The sequence below is a fragment of the Tamandua tetradactyla genome, chromosome 4, assembly GCF_023851605.1.
Source record: "Tamandua tetradactyla isolate mTamTet1 chromosome 4, mTamTet1.pri, whole genome shotgun sequence".
In the NCBI taxonomy this organism is placed as follows: domain Eukaryota; kingdom Metazoa; phylum Chordata; class Mammalia; order Pilosa; family Myrmecophagidae; genus Tamandua; species Tamandua tetradactyla.
Genome location: NC_135330.1, coordinates 181,069,870 through 181,089,073, shown reverse-complemented (window position 1 = coordinate 181,089,073; position 19,204 = coordinate 181,069,870). Strand labels below are relative to the sequence as shown.

General features: G+C 36.9%; 1 protein-coding gene across 8 annotated transcripts in view; it reads right to left on the bottom strand.

The window, feature by feature from the left end:
* The window catches only part of ARHGEF7 (Rho guanine nucleotide exchange factor 7), a 267,744-nt gene that overhangs the window by 152,456 nt on the left and 96,084 nt on the right, over nucleotides 1–19,204 (bottom strand). For 7 of the 8 annotated variants that reach the window (XM_077158695.1, XM_077158691.1, XM_077158687.1 and 4 more), the window contains one exon: nucleotides 1,653–1,737. In XM_077158695.1, the coding sequence (XP_077014810.1) occupies nucleotides 1,653–1,737 (85 nt within the window). Of the gene's footprint in view, nucleotides 1–1,652; nucleotides 1,738–4,222; nucleotides 4,585–19,204 lie in introns of those variants that run through there. The other variant, XM_077158689.1, reaches the window with a different exon arrangement.

The following is a 19,204-nucleotide window of genomic DNA, read 5'->3' as shown; positions in this document are numbered from 1 at the left end:
CTATCCTAAATATATTTCCATTTCTATGTCATCCATTTCTTCAGGTAATTGATTTTCCTCTTTATTATTTGTTTGTTCATAGTGAAGCTATCATTTTTACAATGTAGGGATACAGAAGACAGCCTCATGGTTTAACAAGTAAGTTACTTTATAAAATGCCACACTCTTGTTTACAAATCATTAAATGATGTGATGATTTTAATTATTTTATACCCATTTTTTTATTCCTTCTCTTTAAATATTAATCATTCCTTTCCATTCCCATCTCTTTTTCTTCTCCTGGATTTAGACTCTCCATAAATTTTCCTTTTACTTGACCACAGAAATTCTAATTTAATGGTTTTTGTAGATGCATTCATCTGAATAACCCTAAGAGATTTTCTACTTTAAACCTTAGAAAGTCAAACTATAAAAACTTAGCCATGTCCAAATATATGCTTGGGAAGTCAAGGACAGCAGCAGCCTGCTTTGACAGCACATGTTGAGCGAGACTGGGGTTTTCTATACTGGGTAAGACTTCACCTCCTACTCTTCCATAACCACTAGGCACTGTACTTCTCACCCAGGTATACAGGAAACAGTGTGGCTCTCAAACCTCAATCTAAAGGCAAAATATGTGTCGGAAGATGGCATTAAAGACAGTCCACTCCATAGAGAATGATTCTCAGAGCTAGAGACTGTAGCACCAAATTATAAAATCAGTCCTTACTCCAGATACAGTGACGTAAATAATCCACAGCTGAAGGCCCAAAATGAAGCTGAGAAGAGACTCTTACAAAATAAACTTAAAGAAACAGGCACCTCAAATTCTCTAACTTTCCCACATATATATGAAATTTCAAATCTATAAATAGAAGAAGAAAAAGTTAAAAAACAAAAAGCCATTTAGGTTTCTTCTTTTTAGGCAATACAGTGCTCTAAGATAGAACCCTTCAGAGGCTCCACTGGAAGAAGCAAAGGACTTTTTTTTAGATAAAGTGGATAGAGCTGATGACAAGAAAAAACTCAACACTTCACACTGTGGTCTTAAGAAAAGAGGGGGGAAAATGTATCTCTCCCCACTTCTAACTCCTACCTCTCTCCATTTTGGCAATAATTGAGGGCTGCAGAACATTTCAAACCACATACATATCTTAGATTCCCTCACAGCTCTCAGGAAAACTTGATCAGGTAGATGTTTACTTTAGAGAGCCAATTCACTGGGCACTCACTTCGGTACAAGTGCTAACATGGTAACTAACTAGATATAAGCATAATACTAACAACATAGTGCTAACTAAATATAAGCTTTTAATCAGCATAAACTCTTAATAAAAACACAGAAAGAATAAAAAAAAGAATCATGGACTGTCTTGAAGTTCCAAGATAGCCCATGATTCTTCCCATATAGATGAGCATTTCTACTCTGCTATATTTTTAGGTGAGAAATCTGCATGTCTACAGAAAGTAAAACATCTGATATCTACCAGAGAATCTCAAGAGAAAGATTTTGCTAATAAAAAAATTAGCAGCAAAAGCAAAAAATCAAAAATGTAATGCAATAGAAACTTTTTTTAATTCAATAATGCTCACTGTGCAGTGCTAATAGAAACTAAAGGTTTTCTCCCTTTTTGTCTTCCCACCCCTTCAAGTTCAATAAAAAAGAGTCTTACCTGCTGTTACTTTATTCAGGGTCACTAAGGAACTCAGGACCTTGTTAAAATTCTGCCCCTGATACAAATCATTTGCATCAAATGTCTGAAAGGAAAAATTAAAAAGCAAAATTAGTAGAGTCTTACTTTAGGTGAAGAATAAATTAAGCTCTATCAGCCATGTCACATCCACCGGTATAGGATTCCCAGGCTAAAATTATAAAGATGAAGGTACCATCTAAGAGAGGAAGACTGAGTGAGCTTAGCCTCACAGACATGAAATAAACAGATTTCGTTTCCTAAACAACCACCCACACTTCTATTCCACCTCATCTTTATAAACTGAGGCATGGGGCCTGATTTGATACTGGCACCCAATAAACACTCAGCAGTAAATGTTTTGCAATCTTTCCACTTAAAGCAGAGGCCTTTTAGCCTTTTGGTGGAGCATGACACAATTTCTTTCCTAATCAAAGAAAAAGAGTTAAAGTGGGAGTCTATTTCCCAGCTTCCAACCACGAAAGAAAAACACAGATGTGAGAAAACACAAAGTGAATGAGAATAAGAGAAGGGAAAGAAAAGGAGAAACAAACATTCAAAAAATGAAACAGGATCATTAAAAGGAAAACATTTTTACCCTTAAGACCAAATACTGGGGCTAGGAAATAATTGTGTTTAAGTCTGCATTTTTTTTTCCAATTTAGGGCTATCCAGGTATCTAAGATCATGATGAAGTTAGTCGGATAACACTGACAGTTACTTGATCCTATCAATACTGGAGCTGGGAAAGATAAAGTACATCATCTTGCCTAAACTGTGTTTTTGCATGTGAGCATATGTATGTGTTTATTCCAAATACTGTCTAAAGACTATAAAGCTCTTGATAATCAAATAACCCCAAGTGCATAAATAGTTAAATCATCTACAACTATGTACCAGAAAAATGAGAAAAATTCTTTCAGAAGTGCAGATATCAGAAAGAAGCATTTACAAACCAAAAATTACACTGTGTAATTATACTTCAAAGTTTCTCTCACTGACATAAAAATGAACAAACTTGATCAGTGATTTCTGGAATAAGTATCAGTAGACATTCAAACACTTGGTGAATTATGTAATTTATATGTTGGCTCATACATATAAAACTGACAGTCTTCCACAATATTCTATATTAGTAAAAGGGATTTACTGGTCTTCATCATTCTGAATGCCTCTACCTTTTTTTCAATAACCAGAAATGACTTCCCATGGCCCTGCAATCTAGAAGTCTAAAGTTCGTAAATGTAACCTTGCATGGTCTTTGATAACCTGGTCCTGACTTCTTCTCCAGATTTCCCTGTTACCTCACTCTCCCTCATTCTAGGCCCTACCATACTCTTCTTAAAGTTCCTCTAATTCAGCAGACCTCTTAACAGATCCTGCCTGTAATTTCCTTCTCCTTCCTTACTCCCTCCCCTGCCCCCACTCCTTTTCCTGGCTAAGGCTTACTCATCTTCCTGACAGAGCACTTCCTTGAAAGTCCTCTACCTTGCTTCTCCCACAGATTAGGTGTGGTACCCCTAATATGCTGCCCTTGCACATTTATAACAATTATAATCTTCGGCTCAACGTCTGTACTCTACCATAGACAATAACATCTACGAAGGCAATGATGAACTCTTATTACAATAACATTGCATCTTCCAAAACCTAGCAAAAGGCTAGGTTTAATTAACATCAATTTAACATTTAAATTAATGTTTACATATAGAATGGATAAATGAACCAATTCATCCAACCATCCATCCAGTAGATGCTGAGATTTTACTATAAATGAAATTCACATAAAGAGATGATTTAAAAAGCTATTCAAATCTGAATAATTACTGCTGTCTTACTAAAATATCATTTTCTGTTCATGGGTCTTCTGTCTATAATGAAATAATGAATATAGAAATAATATAGAAATAACGAATAAAAATAGACCCGAGGTTTATTTATTTAAACATGAATAAACAAAATAAGAAAATTTAGAAGTCGAAAAACAACCTCAAGGAAGAAGGACATTAAATTACTAAAAGATTCAAGAAGACAACTGAAACCAGAATTCGCTTTTTAAGAGATCAAGAGAATTAAATTGAATAAAAAATTTTTTTAAAGATTTTAATACATCTAAGCATTTTACACTTACTGATATCATTTCTAAAAGAGATGATGGACAAACTATAATTATTTCATGAAACAGATTCTTCTCATAAAAAGAACTACTCTACAAAAACGACAATATTTAGAATCACATTATATAGAATACAATTCATCCATGGTAATATTTCTTATTTAAGAAGAAATACAAACTCAGATGAAAGCATTATCTAAACTGACTTATATTCATCTACATTTTTAAAATGATAAATATGGGGTAAAATACATTTTCTTTAAACAATGAAAAGTATTAATCTTATTAGGCCTTAAATCTTTTACATGTAAAATATAAAAGTTCTCTTCATTTTAAAATGCTGGTCTGTGTATCTCTTTCAGCTCTAAAGTTCTAATTCTTGACCTTGGAAAACTCAGTCATGACATACAAAAAAATAAATAAATTTTCTACTAACCTTCATTATGGTGAAGCAGCGAGTCACGAAATCCAGAATAACAGGATGTTAAAAACATGTAGTTTCCTGTTATTCCAAAACTATATATCTTTCTTACTTAGATACCAAAAAACTCTGATTGGCTGAAACTGCCCACCAATGGGCTTCAATATGACATCAGAACTGAAATGAATATGCATATACACCACATTACTTAACAGGAAACCAAACAATGAGATGAGACAAATGTTTGCTTGGGGGGAGGGGGGGAATGCACATTCCAAGCTAACAGAATGGTTTATTTTATCTTCTCTAGAGAAAGATAACAGACTATTTCCTGAAATAGGAATCTATTTAACAAATAGTGAAAAAAGAAAAACTCTCAGTATACAAAGAAAGTTTTCATTATGGTAATCAGTCTCATTAGAACTTCTATAGAAATATCAGTAAAAAAAAAAAAAGTCATTGTGCATATGAGATTTACAGGACATTAGAAATGATAAATTGTTACATAAGACTATTCAGTGCTTAAATAAAAATAAACGTTTTGCCTTAAATAGGAATAATCCTATCCTTCACCATTCCCACCTGTCCGTATCTTATTTCCTTCACTACCCGGTATTTTAAAGAGCAACCTATTTCTGACTCTTGGCAAGATTAAGAAGGAAACAGGTAAGAAGGAGGCACAAACCACATTTCATTGTCTCCAAGCCTTCCACAGGTAGTTTCTAGAAAATTGGTTTTCAGTATGAACTGCAAATCAGAATCTCATGTGGAAGGTTAAAAAAAATCCGGATATTCATGCCACACCCCAGACAATTAGATTATAAAAGGAAGAGACCCAGGAATCAAAATATTTTAACACTCTCCAACTGCCAATATGCAGCCAAGGTTAATACCGTTCTGGAGTAATAAGGTGATAATGAATCTAACTCCAATAGCAAGCTTACAAAAGCAAGTATAGAAACCAAAAGTTGGTTCTTTGAAAATATCAATAAAATTGACAAATCTTTAGGAAGACTGACAAAAAAAGAAAGAGAATTCAAATAATTAAAATCAGAAATGAAAGGGGGTACATCACACTAACCTTAAGAAAAGATTATAAGAGGACACTATGAACAACTGCATGCAAATCAGAAAAACAGATGCAATGGAAAAATTCCTGGAAGCACAAAAATAACATAATCCCAGATAAAGATATCATAAGACAAGAAAAATACAGACCAATATCCATTATGAATATGGATGTTAAAGTCCCTAACAAAATATTAGCAAAACAAATTCAACACCACATCAAAATGAGGATTATACAACATGACCAAATGGGATTTATTCCAGGAATACAAAGGTGGTTCAACACGAGAAAATAAATTAATGTAATATATCAATAAATGAATGGTGTATCAGTTTGAAGGGATTATGTGCCCTAGAAAACCCATGTTTTAATCCTGCTCCATCTGTGGAGGCAGCCATTTCTTTTAGTCCCTATTCAAGATTGGAATACTTGATTAGATTATTTCCACCAAGGCACACAACACCCAATTGTGGGTGCTAATCTTTGATTAGAGGGAGATGTGACTCTACCTATTCCAGATGGGTCTTGATTAGTTTACTGGAATCCTTTAAAAGAGGGAACATTTTGGAAAAAGCCACAAGAGCCACCAAGAGCCCATGCAGCTAGAAACATATGAAGATGAAGAAGGAAAATGCTCCCGAGGGAGCTTTAAGATACAGGACTGGAGAGAAAGCTAGCAGACATTGCCATGTTTGCCATGCGCCTTTCCAGTTGAGAGAGAAACCCTGAACCTCATCGGCCTTCTTGAACCAAGGTATCATTCCCTGGGTGCCTTAAACGGGACATTCCTATAGCCTTGTTTTAATTTGGACATTTTCAGTCTTAGAACTGTAAACTTGTAACTTATTAAATTTTTCACAGTCTTAGAACTGTAAACTTGTAACTTATTAAATTTCCCTTCTTAAAAGCCAGTTTCTGGTATATTGCATTCTGGCAGCTTTCAAACTAGAAAGGGGGTGGGGGGGGGGATTATATCTCAACAGACAGGAATAGTGTTTGATACCCTTTCCTGATAAAAGGATTAGAAGGGAACTTTCTCAATGTGATTAAGACATATATGAAAAGCCAACTGCTAATATCATAGTCAATGTTACCTTAAGATAAGAACAAGACAAGGATGTCTGCTTTCACCACTGCTATTCAATGTTGTACTGGAAATTCTGGCCAAGACAATTAGGTAAGAAAAGAAATAAAAGGAATGCAATTTGGAAAAGAAGTAAAACTATTCCCATTCACAGATAGCATGATCCTATATATAAAAAATCTCCAATCATCTACAAAAAAGCTAACAGAGCTAATAATAGCAAAGCAGCAGGATAAAAGATCAAAACATAAAAAATCAGTATGTAGTATTCCTATACACCAGCAAAATGAACAACCTGAAAAGGAAATGAAGAAATTTCCATTCACAAGAACAACTGAAAGGATAAAATATCTAGGAATAAATTTAACCAAAGATGTAAAGTCTAGAAGTCACTGCTAAGAGAAAGTTTAAGAGACCTAAGTAAATTGAAAGATCGCTCATGGTCAAAGACTGGAAGACTTAATTTCATTAAGATGTCAATACCACCTTTGTGGGTTGTGTACCCCAGAAAACCCACGTTCTTTAATTCACAAGTCAATATTGTTGGGTGGTATCTTTTTTATTTATTTATTAAGCTGTTTCCATGGAGATGTGACCCACCCAACTGTGGGTGGGATCTTTGAATTAGGTGGTTTCCATGGAGATGTGTCTCCACCCATTCAAAGTAGGTCATTTACTGGAGCCCTTTAAGAGGGAAACTTTTTGGAAAAAGCTTTAGAGCCCACACAGCCAGAGACCTTTGAAGATGCAGAAGGAAAACATCCTTGGGGAAGCTTTATAGAACAAGAAGTTGGGAGAGAAAACTAGCAGACATTGTCATGTACCTTCCCAGCTGACAGAGGCCTCAGAAAGCTAGACCCCAGCAGATGCCAGCCATGTGCCTTACCAATTGACAAAGGTGTCCCAAATGACATCAGTCTTTCTTGAGTGCAGGTAATCTCTTGGTGGTACCTTAATTTGGACATTTTCTTGATCTCAGAACTGTAAACTTATAATATAAAAAATTTCCTTTTTAAAATCTGTCCCATTTCTGGTATACTGCATTCCAGCAGCTTTAGCAAACCAAAACACCAAGGGATTTACAGATATTACACAATCCTAGTTAAAATACCAAAAGTAGGGCAAGCCACGGTGGCTCAGCAGAGTTCTCACCTGCTATGCCAGAGACCTGGGTTTGATTCCTGGTGCTTGCCCATGTTAAAAAAAAAAAACCAAAAATCTTCTTTGCAGATGTGAAGAAACTAATCAAGTGTATATGGAAGGGCAAGAGGCCCTAATAGCCAAAATTATCTTGAAAAAGGAAAAAAGTTGTAGGACTCCCACGTCCCAATTTTAAAACATTACAAAGCGACAATAATCAATACAGTGTGATACTGGCACAAGGCCAGACATATACACCAATGGAAGAGAAATGAGAATTCAGAAATAAATCCACATATCTATGGTCAAATTATTTTTGACAAGGGTGCCAAACCTACTCAATGGGGAAAGAATCTGCAACAAATGGTGGTAGGAAAACTGGATAACAACATCCTAAAGAATGGGAATGGGCTCTTACCGCAAACACTATATAAAATTAACTCGAACTGGACCAAGAACCTAAATATAAGAGCTAAAACTATAAAATCCTTAAAAGAAAACATGCAGAAATATCTTCAGGACCTTGTTACAGGTAATGGATTCTTAAGATTTTACACACAAAGCATGACCAACAATAAAAACAGATAAACTGGACTTCATCAAAATGAAAAACTTTGTACATTGTTATATTATATAATTTTTAAAAGTTACAAAAGGGGGGGGGGGAGAGGCAGGAACTCAAAAAAAAGAAAACCAACCACAGAATTGTACAACACAGAGTGAACCCTGACGCTAACTATGTGCGTACTAATAATTTAATAATAATATTGTTTTTTTGTGGGGGTACATGGTCTGGGAATCAAACCCAAGTCTCCTGCATTGAAGGCAAGCATTCTATCACTGAATCACCCATGCACCCAATAATATTGTTTTATTAGTTGTAATGAAGGTACCACACTAATGCAAAATTTTAATAGGGAAATCAGTCAGTGGTAGGGGTGAAGGTGGGGAGTAATATGAGAACTCCATACATTTCTGCAAACCTACAACTGCTCCAATAAAAAAAGGGGGGGGTTAAATTAAAGATCTAGATTTTGGGGGCAGAAATGAACTAGACACTTTCCCCAACTTTGTTCATGTCAATCAATACCTCTGACCAGAATGCCTATCCCTTCAAGACTCTTACTACTCATCCTTTAAGCAATGGCTTTCTAACTTTTTTGAACTGTGACTCCTTGAAATAAAATTCAAGTAATGATCCAGCACACACACACACACACACACACACACACACTCCTATTACATAAGAGACAGTAACTCACTGACTAAGCTATGCACCACATTTCATCTTATAATCCTAGCTACAGAAATCTTTACATAGAGGTTCTGGATTCTGCAAATTGGCACTCTGATTCACAGACCTTTTTAACTAATCTGTCCACAAGTCCCAGGTCCAATCACATATTGAAAAATACTTTCTGAATTATGCACTGAACTATCAGAGTGATTCAACTAACAGACTTTTTTTTAGCACACTTATGTGAAGGACAACCAATAAAAGTACTGAGAAGAAAAAAGACCTAAAAAGAATCAGTCATAATGCTGCAGAAGCTAAAAGCTGTTTCATTCTGGAATGCATCTGGCTAATAGTATAAGAAAACTAGACTTTCATTGTTTTAAACAAAACGTTTGTTTTCCCATATAACAAGAAATCTAGAAGTAAACAGCTACTCATATAGTTTCAGAGGCACAATGATGTCAGAGCCAACATCTCTGCAATTCTCTCATACTTTTTTTCCTCGGGGAAGCAAGAAAGCTGCTGTTCTAGGTATCTTATCCATGTTTAAGATGGACTGTGAGAAGAAGCCCCTTTGGTTCCCTTTTTATCAGAAAAGAGATTTACCCCCAGCAGAATAACACTTATAGCTCTTAAGCCAGACAATGTCAAACAGGTACCCAATTTGCACAGGAAGCTGGAAAAGTGAGGTTCAAAATCGTTATGACTGGTTTAGTTCAATCACAATCCAGCACACTGCAACTTTAAACACAAGTGTTTAAAGTGAATACATACTATATAGACAACAGTGCTTGCCAGGAGAGAAAAATGAACTCTACATGAGCAAACCCCAATTGGGGGAAGGGCGACAAGTTTTGAAGTATGAGTAGAGTTAATCAGACTAAAAACAACCAAAATATTTAAGGAAGAAGGAAGCTCATTGTTAACATATCCTACATTTAGTATATATACTAAAAGGAGAGGTCGGCAGAATGGAGAAAAAAACAATTTACTTAGTGTATGTGCAGAAAGATGAGCTTTCAGAGCTTACAGAATTTTATTAATACTAAAAAAGCACAACAGAAAATTAAAGTTAGGAGATAAACAGGAGTAATGTGTCTATCAGCGGTTTCCTAGATGTGCTTGAATCCCAAGAAAAGATTTCAGAAGATGGTCATTACAGATTTTTACCACAAATAAACATTTCTCAAATTCATCCTAACAAAAGGGTAACATAGGTGGTGATTATACAACATAACCACATTTGCTTAAACCCTGATTTCTGCATCTCTAAAGCAGAAATAGTAACAACATACTCCTGGCAAAGTCGTCATAAGAATCAAATAAGTTACTGTACCAAGCATGAGGCCTAGGGACTGGCATACTGCCAATGATCAAAAAGCTTTGTTTACTCCCCCATCGTCCCTTAATGAAAAATGATCTCATGAATTATGAATTTTCAAATCATTATTATTGACCTTCAATATGTAGAAATTGTTAGCACATTTAAGACAAAGTATTATATATAAATGCAGAGTCTCAGAACATTAGACATCTCAAAATTAGCACAGTAATTACCATATTAGTAACTACAAGTGTCCATTCGAGCCCTGTAACACCAGAGCCCTAAGTCCCTGACCTCTAACAAGTAAAGAAATGATAAATATTAGTGCCTGCCCCAGGAAGGCATTTTATTTCTCTAATATAGGATTCACAAGGAGTATCTAGGAAAATATCTCCAGTTTGTCATAAATAACTGATGTTAATGAACAAAATAAGTCTTTCCCGGTCCTCTTTAACAGATCCTGCCATCATTAATAGTTTCTAGCTGAGTATTACATGAAAAAGCCCCTTCGCCTGTTAGCCTTCCTATTTTACCTAAAGGGAAAGGGGTTGAGGGATGGTGGGCAAGAAACACTTCTGAAAGTCACAATCCAGGGACTCAGGCCCACCAAAGACAGATTTAATCATAAGATTATAGAATACTTCCCCTCTCCCACACACTTTACTGTCATGTCAATATGCCTCCAGTATTATTACAGTGGATTACAGCTTTTAAGAACTGAAAAACATGGATTCTATTTAAGAAGTTCTTAGGGTACACCAAAGACAAAAGAGGAGGAAAACAAAAAATAAAGACAACAGAGGAAACTGAAGCCTCTAGTGCCTACAGCCACAGCAAACATTAAACACAGACCAGATCGTAGTTAGAGTATCAAACACCTCATAGTAAGGGTTTATTTACCTCAGTTCCTATTACCAGATACATCATATTTGGCCTCTGTGCCAGTTTGAAACTATATGTACCCCAGAAGAGCCATGTTTTAATTTTGATCCAATTTGTGGGGGCAGCCATTTCTTTTAATCCTAATTCAATATTGTTGGGCAGTAACTTTTGATCAAATTACCTCCATGGAGATGGGCTATGTTCAACTGTGGGTGTGACCTTTTGATTAGATGGACATGTGACTCCACCCTTTCAGGGTGGGTCTTGATTAGTTTACTGGAATCCTTTAAAAGAGAAAACAGTTTGGAGAAAGCTCAGAGTAGATGTAGATATTTGGAGTTCAAAAACAAAAACAGCCCCGGTGCTAAGTAAGAACTCACCGAAATAGCCAAAATCTGAAGAGAAGAAATTTCTGGTCCCAGCAGATGCTAATCTAGGAGATGAAACCCAGAGCTGTATCCTGGAGTAGCTAAGTGAAGGCCCACAGATGCTTAGAAAGGAAACCACTGGCATCAGAAGCTGGAAGCAACAGAACCTGGAACAAGGATCAGAAGACGCCAGCCAAGTGCCTTCCCCCAGATCACCCTTTCTTGAGCCAAGGTATGTTTTCTCCGGAGGCCTTAGGTTAGGACATTTTTTTGACCTTAGAACTGTAACTTGTAACTTGCAGCTAAACAAACCAATACAGGTTCCAACAACCAAAAAGATCACAAGGTATACTGAAAGGCAAGAAAATTCAATTCCATTGTCTTAATGAATTCAATTATTAACTTACACATAGAATTATCTCATACTTCGAGAGAAAACTTATAAAGACAAAGTTAGTCATGTATGGTCAAAAGAAGGAGGTTTAAAGAGCATTATAAGTCATCTACAAGAGAAAGTCACTTTCCTTTCAAGAACTGTAGTTCATCTCAATTATGCTTTTCCTCTTCTCTGCTCAGAAAACCAGACATACACTGGACTCAGACTTTGAATTCACATTTGAACTGTCAAAAACTTTCATCTTTACTTCTAAGTCCAGCAGGCATGTAAGGAAATTTAATCAAATAGTTCTCTACTTGAAATTATTAAAAACCCTTATTACAATCTCACATGACAACATCAAGGATCTAGAGAGAATTACTCATGTAAACTTAATCGGAAGACTTTTCATGGTATATTCCTTATTTATATAGCTACATTTTATTGACAAAATTTACTATTATCATTTGTACATGAAGGAGATGAGGCTGTTATGCATATCAGCCAGCCAACTGATTCCCAGAGTTCACCTGCAGTACTGATACCATTATAGTGACCTTGTGCATTCATAATGGAAAAGTAGGGGGGTTATATTTACCTGCTTACTTTATTTCAGAAGAAATGCCCAAAATGGATTTCAGGGAAGTCTTAACCAAAAAAAAAAACAAAAAAACAAAAAAAAATTACTGTAAAATAAAAAGGTTCAAAAGCACAAGGTGAGGTATCTTTGGCTATTTCAATCCACCTTCCCATTCTTTTTCTCTAAATAAGAATGGCAGAACCCAAAATGAATCAGCCAGGGTCCAGGAATAAAAAAGAAAGTTGGAGAAGAACTACACCTTATCTGCAGCTAACATGTAACCAGTTTGATAAAACTTTGTTGTTGTAAGCCAGGAAGATTTAGGGATTGTTTAGTAACAGTATTATCTACCAAGGGCTGACCAATATACATCTATATTCCACATTTCCCCAACAGAACTACTTTTTGAATGGGAAAGGTTACATCTCAAAAACAGAAAACAAAACAAAAAAAAACCATTTGACTCCCAGTGCCTGCCCATGCAAAAAAAAAGAACACTTTACTTACTATATTATTTCCTAAGGCTGTCAAACTAAGTACCACAAACTGGATTAACTTAAAAATAACAGAAATTTATTATCTTATAGTTCTGGAGGCTGAAAGTCTGAAGTCAAGATGTCAGCAGGAACATGGTTTGTTTGAAACCTCTAAGGAAGAACTCTTCCTTATCTCCTTCTAGCTTCTAGTGGTTTGCAGCAATCCTTGGTGTTTCTTGGCTTTCAGCCCCAGCACTTCAGTCTCTGCCCACCACACCCCCATCGCATTCTCCCCTCTCATATCTGTCTCTTCTCCGCTTCTTACAAGGACACCAGTCATACTGGATGAGAGACCTGTACTACTCTAGTATGAACTATCTTAATTTAACTAATTCCATCTGTAACAACACTATTTCCAAATAAAGTCATATTCTGAGGTACTGCGGGTTAGGACATCAACTTTTCTTTTTGGGGTGACACAATTCAATCCAAAACACTTATTAAGTGAAGCAGTTAGGTCACTTAGAGTAATTCCATTTTAACACTAGATGGTAAAAATTAATACCTCTTAGCTGGTTAACAAAGACACAGAATTCTCTGGTGATCAAAATAAAAATACCTCCCCAAAAAGTACATATCACTCTGTAACAAAACAGGCTTTCCCTTCCTTCCCTATACACTTTAAATGCAGTAATCACATAACTGTTAAAGGTTGCTGCTTTGCAGAAGTCTAGAAAATAGATACACGTCTGCAACTAAGCCATGGAAGAGCTCAATGTTTTCATGGAAGACTTAGTCTTAATCCTGTCAATCTACAAACCTATGCCAGTTAGTCATAAGAGATATAAAAAAAGGAGGGTAAGGAACAAGAGCAACCAGGAGTGCTATTTTAGAAAGGGTGGTCAAGGGAAGCCCACTTTGACATGCACAGCATCTCCTCCATTAACCTTGAAGTATACCTATATTGTTATCCATTTTTACATATCAAATTATTCCAAAACTTAGTGTCTTAAAACAACAAATATTATCTCAGCATTTCCATATCAGGAGTTTGAGAGCAGCTTAGGTGGGTAAATATGGCTAAGGATCTCTCAGGAAGATGCCAACAAGATGTCAGCTGCAGTTGTAGTCATCTGCCAATCATATGAAGACTTGACTGTGGCTTAGCATCTGCTTCCAAATGGCTAAATCCCATGGCTGTTAGCAGGAGGCCTCAGTTCCTTCTCACATGACCTCATTACATGGACAAAGGCTTCTCCCACAGAGGGAGTAAACCAAGAAAGAAAACAAGGAGGAAGTTACAGTGCCTTTTATTACCTAGTCTCAGAAGTCACACACAACATATTTTATTCATTAGAAAAAATAGTCAGGCTACACTTAAGGGACTATGCACAAGGCTCCACCTTTTGAAGGGAGGAGTACTGAAAAATGTGAGGACAGTATTTCCAAACCACCAGAGTACCTACCCTCTATAAGTCCTACCTTCATGCCTTTCTTTTTTTCCCTTCAGATTAAGGATATGTCAAATATACAAATTCTGCAGTTATTACAACTTCTGACATAGAAACGGAACAGAATTTCCCAAGATAACAGAAGGACTCTGAAATCTTAGTAATTTTTAAAAGGGTTCCCAAACACTATAACAACATTAGTGAGTTTGACTCATCTTGGTTTCCATATTTATAAATGCTGAAAAGTAGGAGTATATTATATGTAGTAAAAACAGAAAAGCAAATTTTATAACATAAAATGAGCTGTTACACACCATATAGTAAATCTTATTGGTCAAGCTTTCAATTTCAAGCAAGTAAAACCCAACTCAAACTGGTTTAAACAAGTAAACACAAAGAAATCAATGGTTCACATACCTAAAAAGTCAGGAAATGAAAACACTTCAAGAATAGGAGCTCAAAACCATGAAACTGTCTCTGGCCATCTTTTTACCCTCTTTTCTTCAGCCTGAGCTAGAATTTCAGTAATGTTCTCCTCATGATGACAAAATGACAACCAGGAAACTCAGGCCATAGCCTATAATGTCAATAAACTTAATTGCATTTTACTGGCCTTGCTTGAATCGCATGCTTATCATGGTACAGATTTATTTGGCCAATTATTTGGCCAGTGAGAGATAGCAAAGAGAGCTGTACAAGTAGAAAACAATTATGTACATAGAATTCTAGAGAAATCAGCAAAATGTAACTGAGAAGTTAAGATTTAATAAATGACTTTGATTACTGAATCAACATATAGGGGGCAAGACGGCAGCTTAATGAGGTACAGAATTCAGTTCATCCTCCAGAGCAGCTAGTAAGTAGCCAGGAACAGTATGGAATAACTGCTGGGGCTACATAAGCAACTAGACTCACAGCATACAAGTCTGGACAAGCTGGACTGGCTGAGACCATATAAACCCTGAACTTCTCAGACTTGGGGACACAGATTATTGGGCCAATAGGCTATCTGCTCTGCATATCTCTCCAAAGTACCATTCTTACAGGGTTCAAGGCCCTGACCTGAGTTTGTATGTTAAGTATACTCCTGGGAAAAAGTAATCCAATAATCCATCGGTATTTAATGAAATTAAGTGTTTGATGCCAGATTAACTAACTGATGTGCTAGTTTAGTGATTAATTGGTGTGTTAAACATATAAAGTGTTACATATGTTTGAATTGCTAACTGATTTGTTATTGCATTTGTAGTGTTCAAGTGTTCCTGGTTCATTAATGATTACTGAAATTCTTTAGAATGGGAAGTTCTAATTCTGGTAGCGTTTCTAAATGTAGCACTATAGACTATAGTTTGAAAGGCTGCAAAGATTTGGGTTATGAGCCTATAAAAAAAATGGTTCATTTCTTGTGATGGTCAGGTTATGGTACCAACTTGGTCAGATGATGGTGCCCAGTTGTCTGGTCAGGAGAACACTGGCCTAAACATTACAGCAAGGATATTTCATGGTTGGTTGATAAACCAGAAGGCTGGTTTATTAAATTGTTAGGCAGCTGACTGCATCGGTGGCTGATTACATCTACATTAACTAAGGGTAAGTCTTGTACAAATGAGAGAATCCAATCAGCTAGACTGAACTAGTCAGGTGAAGACATTTAAGGGAGAAGTGAGAATTTTCACAGTTTTTCAGTTAGGCAGCCTGTTCCATGGAGTTCATCAGGACACTTCATCAGACCTGCCAGCTTCACGGCCTGCCCTACGGATTTTGGACTCATGTCCCCCCAATTGTGTAAGACACTTTTATAAATCTTATATTTACAAATATCTCCTGTTGGTTCTGTTTCTCTAGAGAACCCTAATACACTTCTATAACACAGCCTGACCTCAACATGACATAAAATCAGGAAACGAATGGCCTGAGAATGACTCTAAAGAAAAAAAAAAAAACACAGAATCAAAATCAGAATTGTTCTGCAAGAGAGCAGATTGGGATGAGACGATGCAGGTAATCCTTTGTCTCTCCCAGCAGTCAGTGTCGATGAGAAAATGTAAAATTTTACGTGTAAACAGTAGTGGAGAAAGGAAAAATATCCTCCCTAATTTAAATTCTGAGGATCCAACAGAACCTTTATTAACTCCATGTGTACCATCTGCACATGTAACAAGGGACCAGTAGATCAGGAAAGGAGGAAGCTCCATGCGCATGCTTGAAGCTGTTATGTATTCATAATAGCTTCAGTTCTCACACTCCATCCCAAAAAGCGGGACTTTTTGGTTAGACTGTTTCCATGGAGACCAGCCCTTTCAAGGTGGGTCTTAATTCTTTCCTGGAGTCCTTTAAAAAAGCTCATGGAGAGTGAAAGAAGGGAAATGACTGGAGAGAAGCTAAGACAGAAACATCCTGGAAGAAACAAATATGGGCCCACGGAAGTACAGAAACATTTTGGAGAGAAGGACACTAAAGTCATGTTGTGTGATAGAGGAAACTCAGTTGCGAGCAGCCTTTCCCTAGAGAAGATATCTTAATGCTGATGCTTTAATTTGGACATTTTCATAGCCTTACACTTTAAATTTGTAACCTAATAAATCCCCTTTGTAAAAGGCAATCCACTTCTGGTATATTGCATACCACCAGCTTTAGTAAACTGAAACAGACTGTGGTCCCAGAGAAGAAGGGTGTTGCTGAGTTTGTAAATACCAAACATGTTTGAATGGTTTTTAAATAGAGAAGGGGAAGATTCTGGAGACATTTTGAGGAGCTTGATAAGAAAGACCTAGGTTGCTTTGAAGAGATTGTTAGTAGAAATATAGACTCTAAAGATAGTTCTTTTTGAGGGCTTAGACAGAAATGATGACTGTGTCATTGCCAGCTAGAGAGAAGGTGTGACCCTTCTTTTAATATGGCAGAGAATTTGACAAAATTGAGTCCTGGTGTTGGATAGAGGGGAGAATTTGAAAGCGAAGAGCTGGGATACTCAGCTGAAGAGACTTTCAAATTTAATGTGGAAAAAGCAGCCTGGCTTTTCCTTCGCAGCTTATAGTAAAATGTGAGATGAAACAGACAAGCTGAAAACTGAACTCTTAGGTACAAAGAAACCAGAAACTGATAGCTTGGAAAATCTGAGTTTCCAGAAGGCAAGAACCCAGAGAATAAAGCCTCATGTGAGTATTTAACCAGGCAGCTATGTCAAGATAAGTCAGGATTGGAAATGAAGTTATCCAGAAGGATCTGTGCAAAGTCCTACTGTCTGGTGGGTTGGGACCCCTGCATTCCGCATGTTAAACCAACAGGTTTTCTGTGAGATCTGTTCAAATGGAACTATTACCAGTCTGGACTAAAAGGAACAGGCTAAAGGAAAAATTATTGCAAAAATTATTTCATGGAGGCCAAGGTCTGGAGCTAAGGCACCATGATCCAGGAAGGCTGACTTACCCATGCACATGGAAAGGATGAGTCTGCCCTGGAGTTTGCAAAGGGTGGGCCTTCTGCCCTACTGTTCGGTAAGATCGTTGCTGCCCCAGACCTCAGGGAGGGTGGAGCACATTCCGGAGTACTGGGGAGAATCTGGCCATGACCCCACTGTTCAGAAAGGGATAAGCCTGTGTCTTGGAGAAGGAAGAGTCTGGGTGCCTCCCAGATGCTTAAAGTGAATGGAACAGAGAACAAAGTGGTCTCCCCAATGCTTCCCCATGCTGCAACCTTCACCCTAGTGTTTGAAGAGAACAGGGTGCTGGGTCAGCACTTGGAGAGGGTGGGTGCCACTCTTTCAAACCCCAAGAATAAAACACCATTCTATAAATGATTCTCAGACCTTAAAATCTAATGGTGTTTGCCCTGCAGGTTTTTGGAATGATTTGGGACCTCTGACCCATTTTCCTTACAATTAGTGCCTAAAGGAGTAGACAAAAGGGATGCCGAAGAGGATTACTAATATTCAAGCAGACCAGAAAAAGATGAAAACACAGGGTTCAAATTAGTGGGTTTTAAACTTCTACATTTCTGGGTTTTTTGTGTGTCTAACAGTCTATTCTTGTCTGCTTGTACAATGAATATTTTCCTACCCCCTGATGGTAGCAGCAAATAGGTAACCAAAAATTCTTAAAGGAGCTCTATTCAAGACACGATTCAAAGCCTTAGGACCTATAATCACTGCAAACAAACCTGGACATTTGAAAGAAACTGCTCCTTGAATTTCCCTAAGGCAGCAGACAGCTGCCTCGTGAAAAGGCAAAGACTTTTCCAATTGTCCAGGTCTCAGCTTTAGGACATTCTGATTAGGTTGTTTCAATGAAATGTGACCCACCTTGAGTTGGGACTCACCCTACTCCTTTACTGGAGACCTTTATGAGGATAAAAGGCAAACACCCAGAGAAGAGTTAAAAGAGGGAGAATAGTCTCAGAGATGCTAAGAGAAAACCGACAGACACACAGAGAGGAAAGCCATTGGTATCAGAAGCTGAAAGCAATGGAACCTGGGAGGAAAGAATCAGAAGACACTGGATATGTGCCTTCCCAGGTAGCAGAGGAACCCCAGATGCCAGCAGCCTTTCTTCAGAGAAGGTATCTTCTTCTTCATGCCTTAATTTGGACATTTTCATGACCTTAGAACTATAAATTTGTAAACTAATAAAACCCTACTGTAAAAGTCCACCCATTTCTGGTATATTGCATTCAGGCAGCTTTAGAAAACTGAAATAACTGGAAACAATTAAAAAAGGCCTTAGGGGTCTTAAATCCCACCACCCTCATTCAATCTTTTCAAACCAGGCCTCAGCATTACTCTATACAGCAACTGTCAAAGAAGCTTAAAAAGAGATCAGACTTCAATTAGAGGGATGAATCTGATCTGGTTAGGACTAAGGTAAATCAGAATACAGGGTAAAGGATGAAATCGTCTGTATTTTAAAACTTCAACTTCTATGTGAGACCAAAGGAACAAAGGAAGAGATACTTATTTTGTCCAAATTTGAATTTTCTGTAGCCATTATCTAATTTAACCTGTCTCATCAGTTT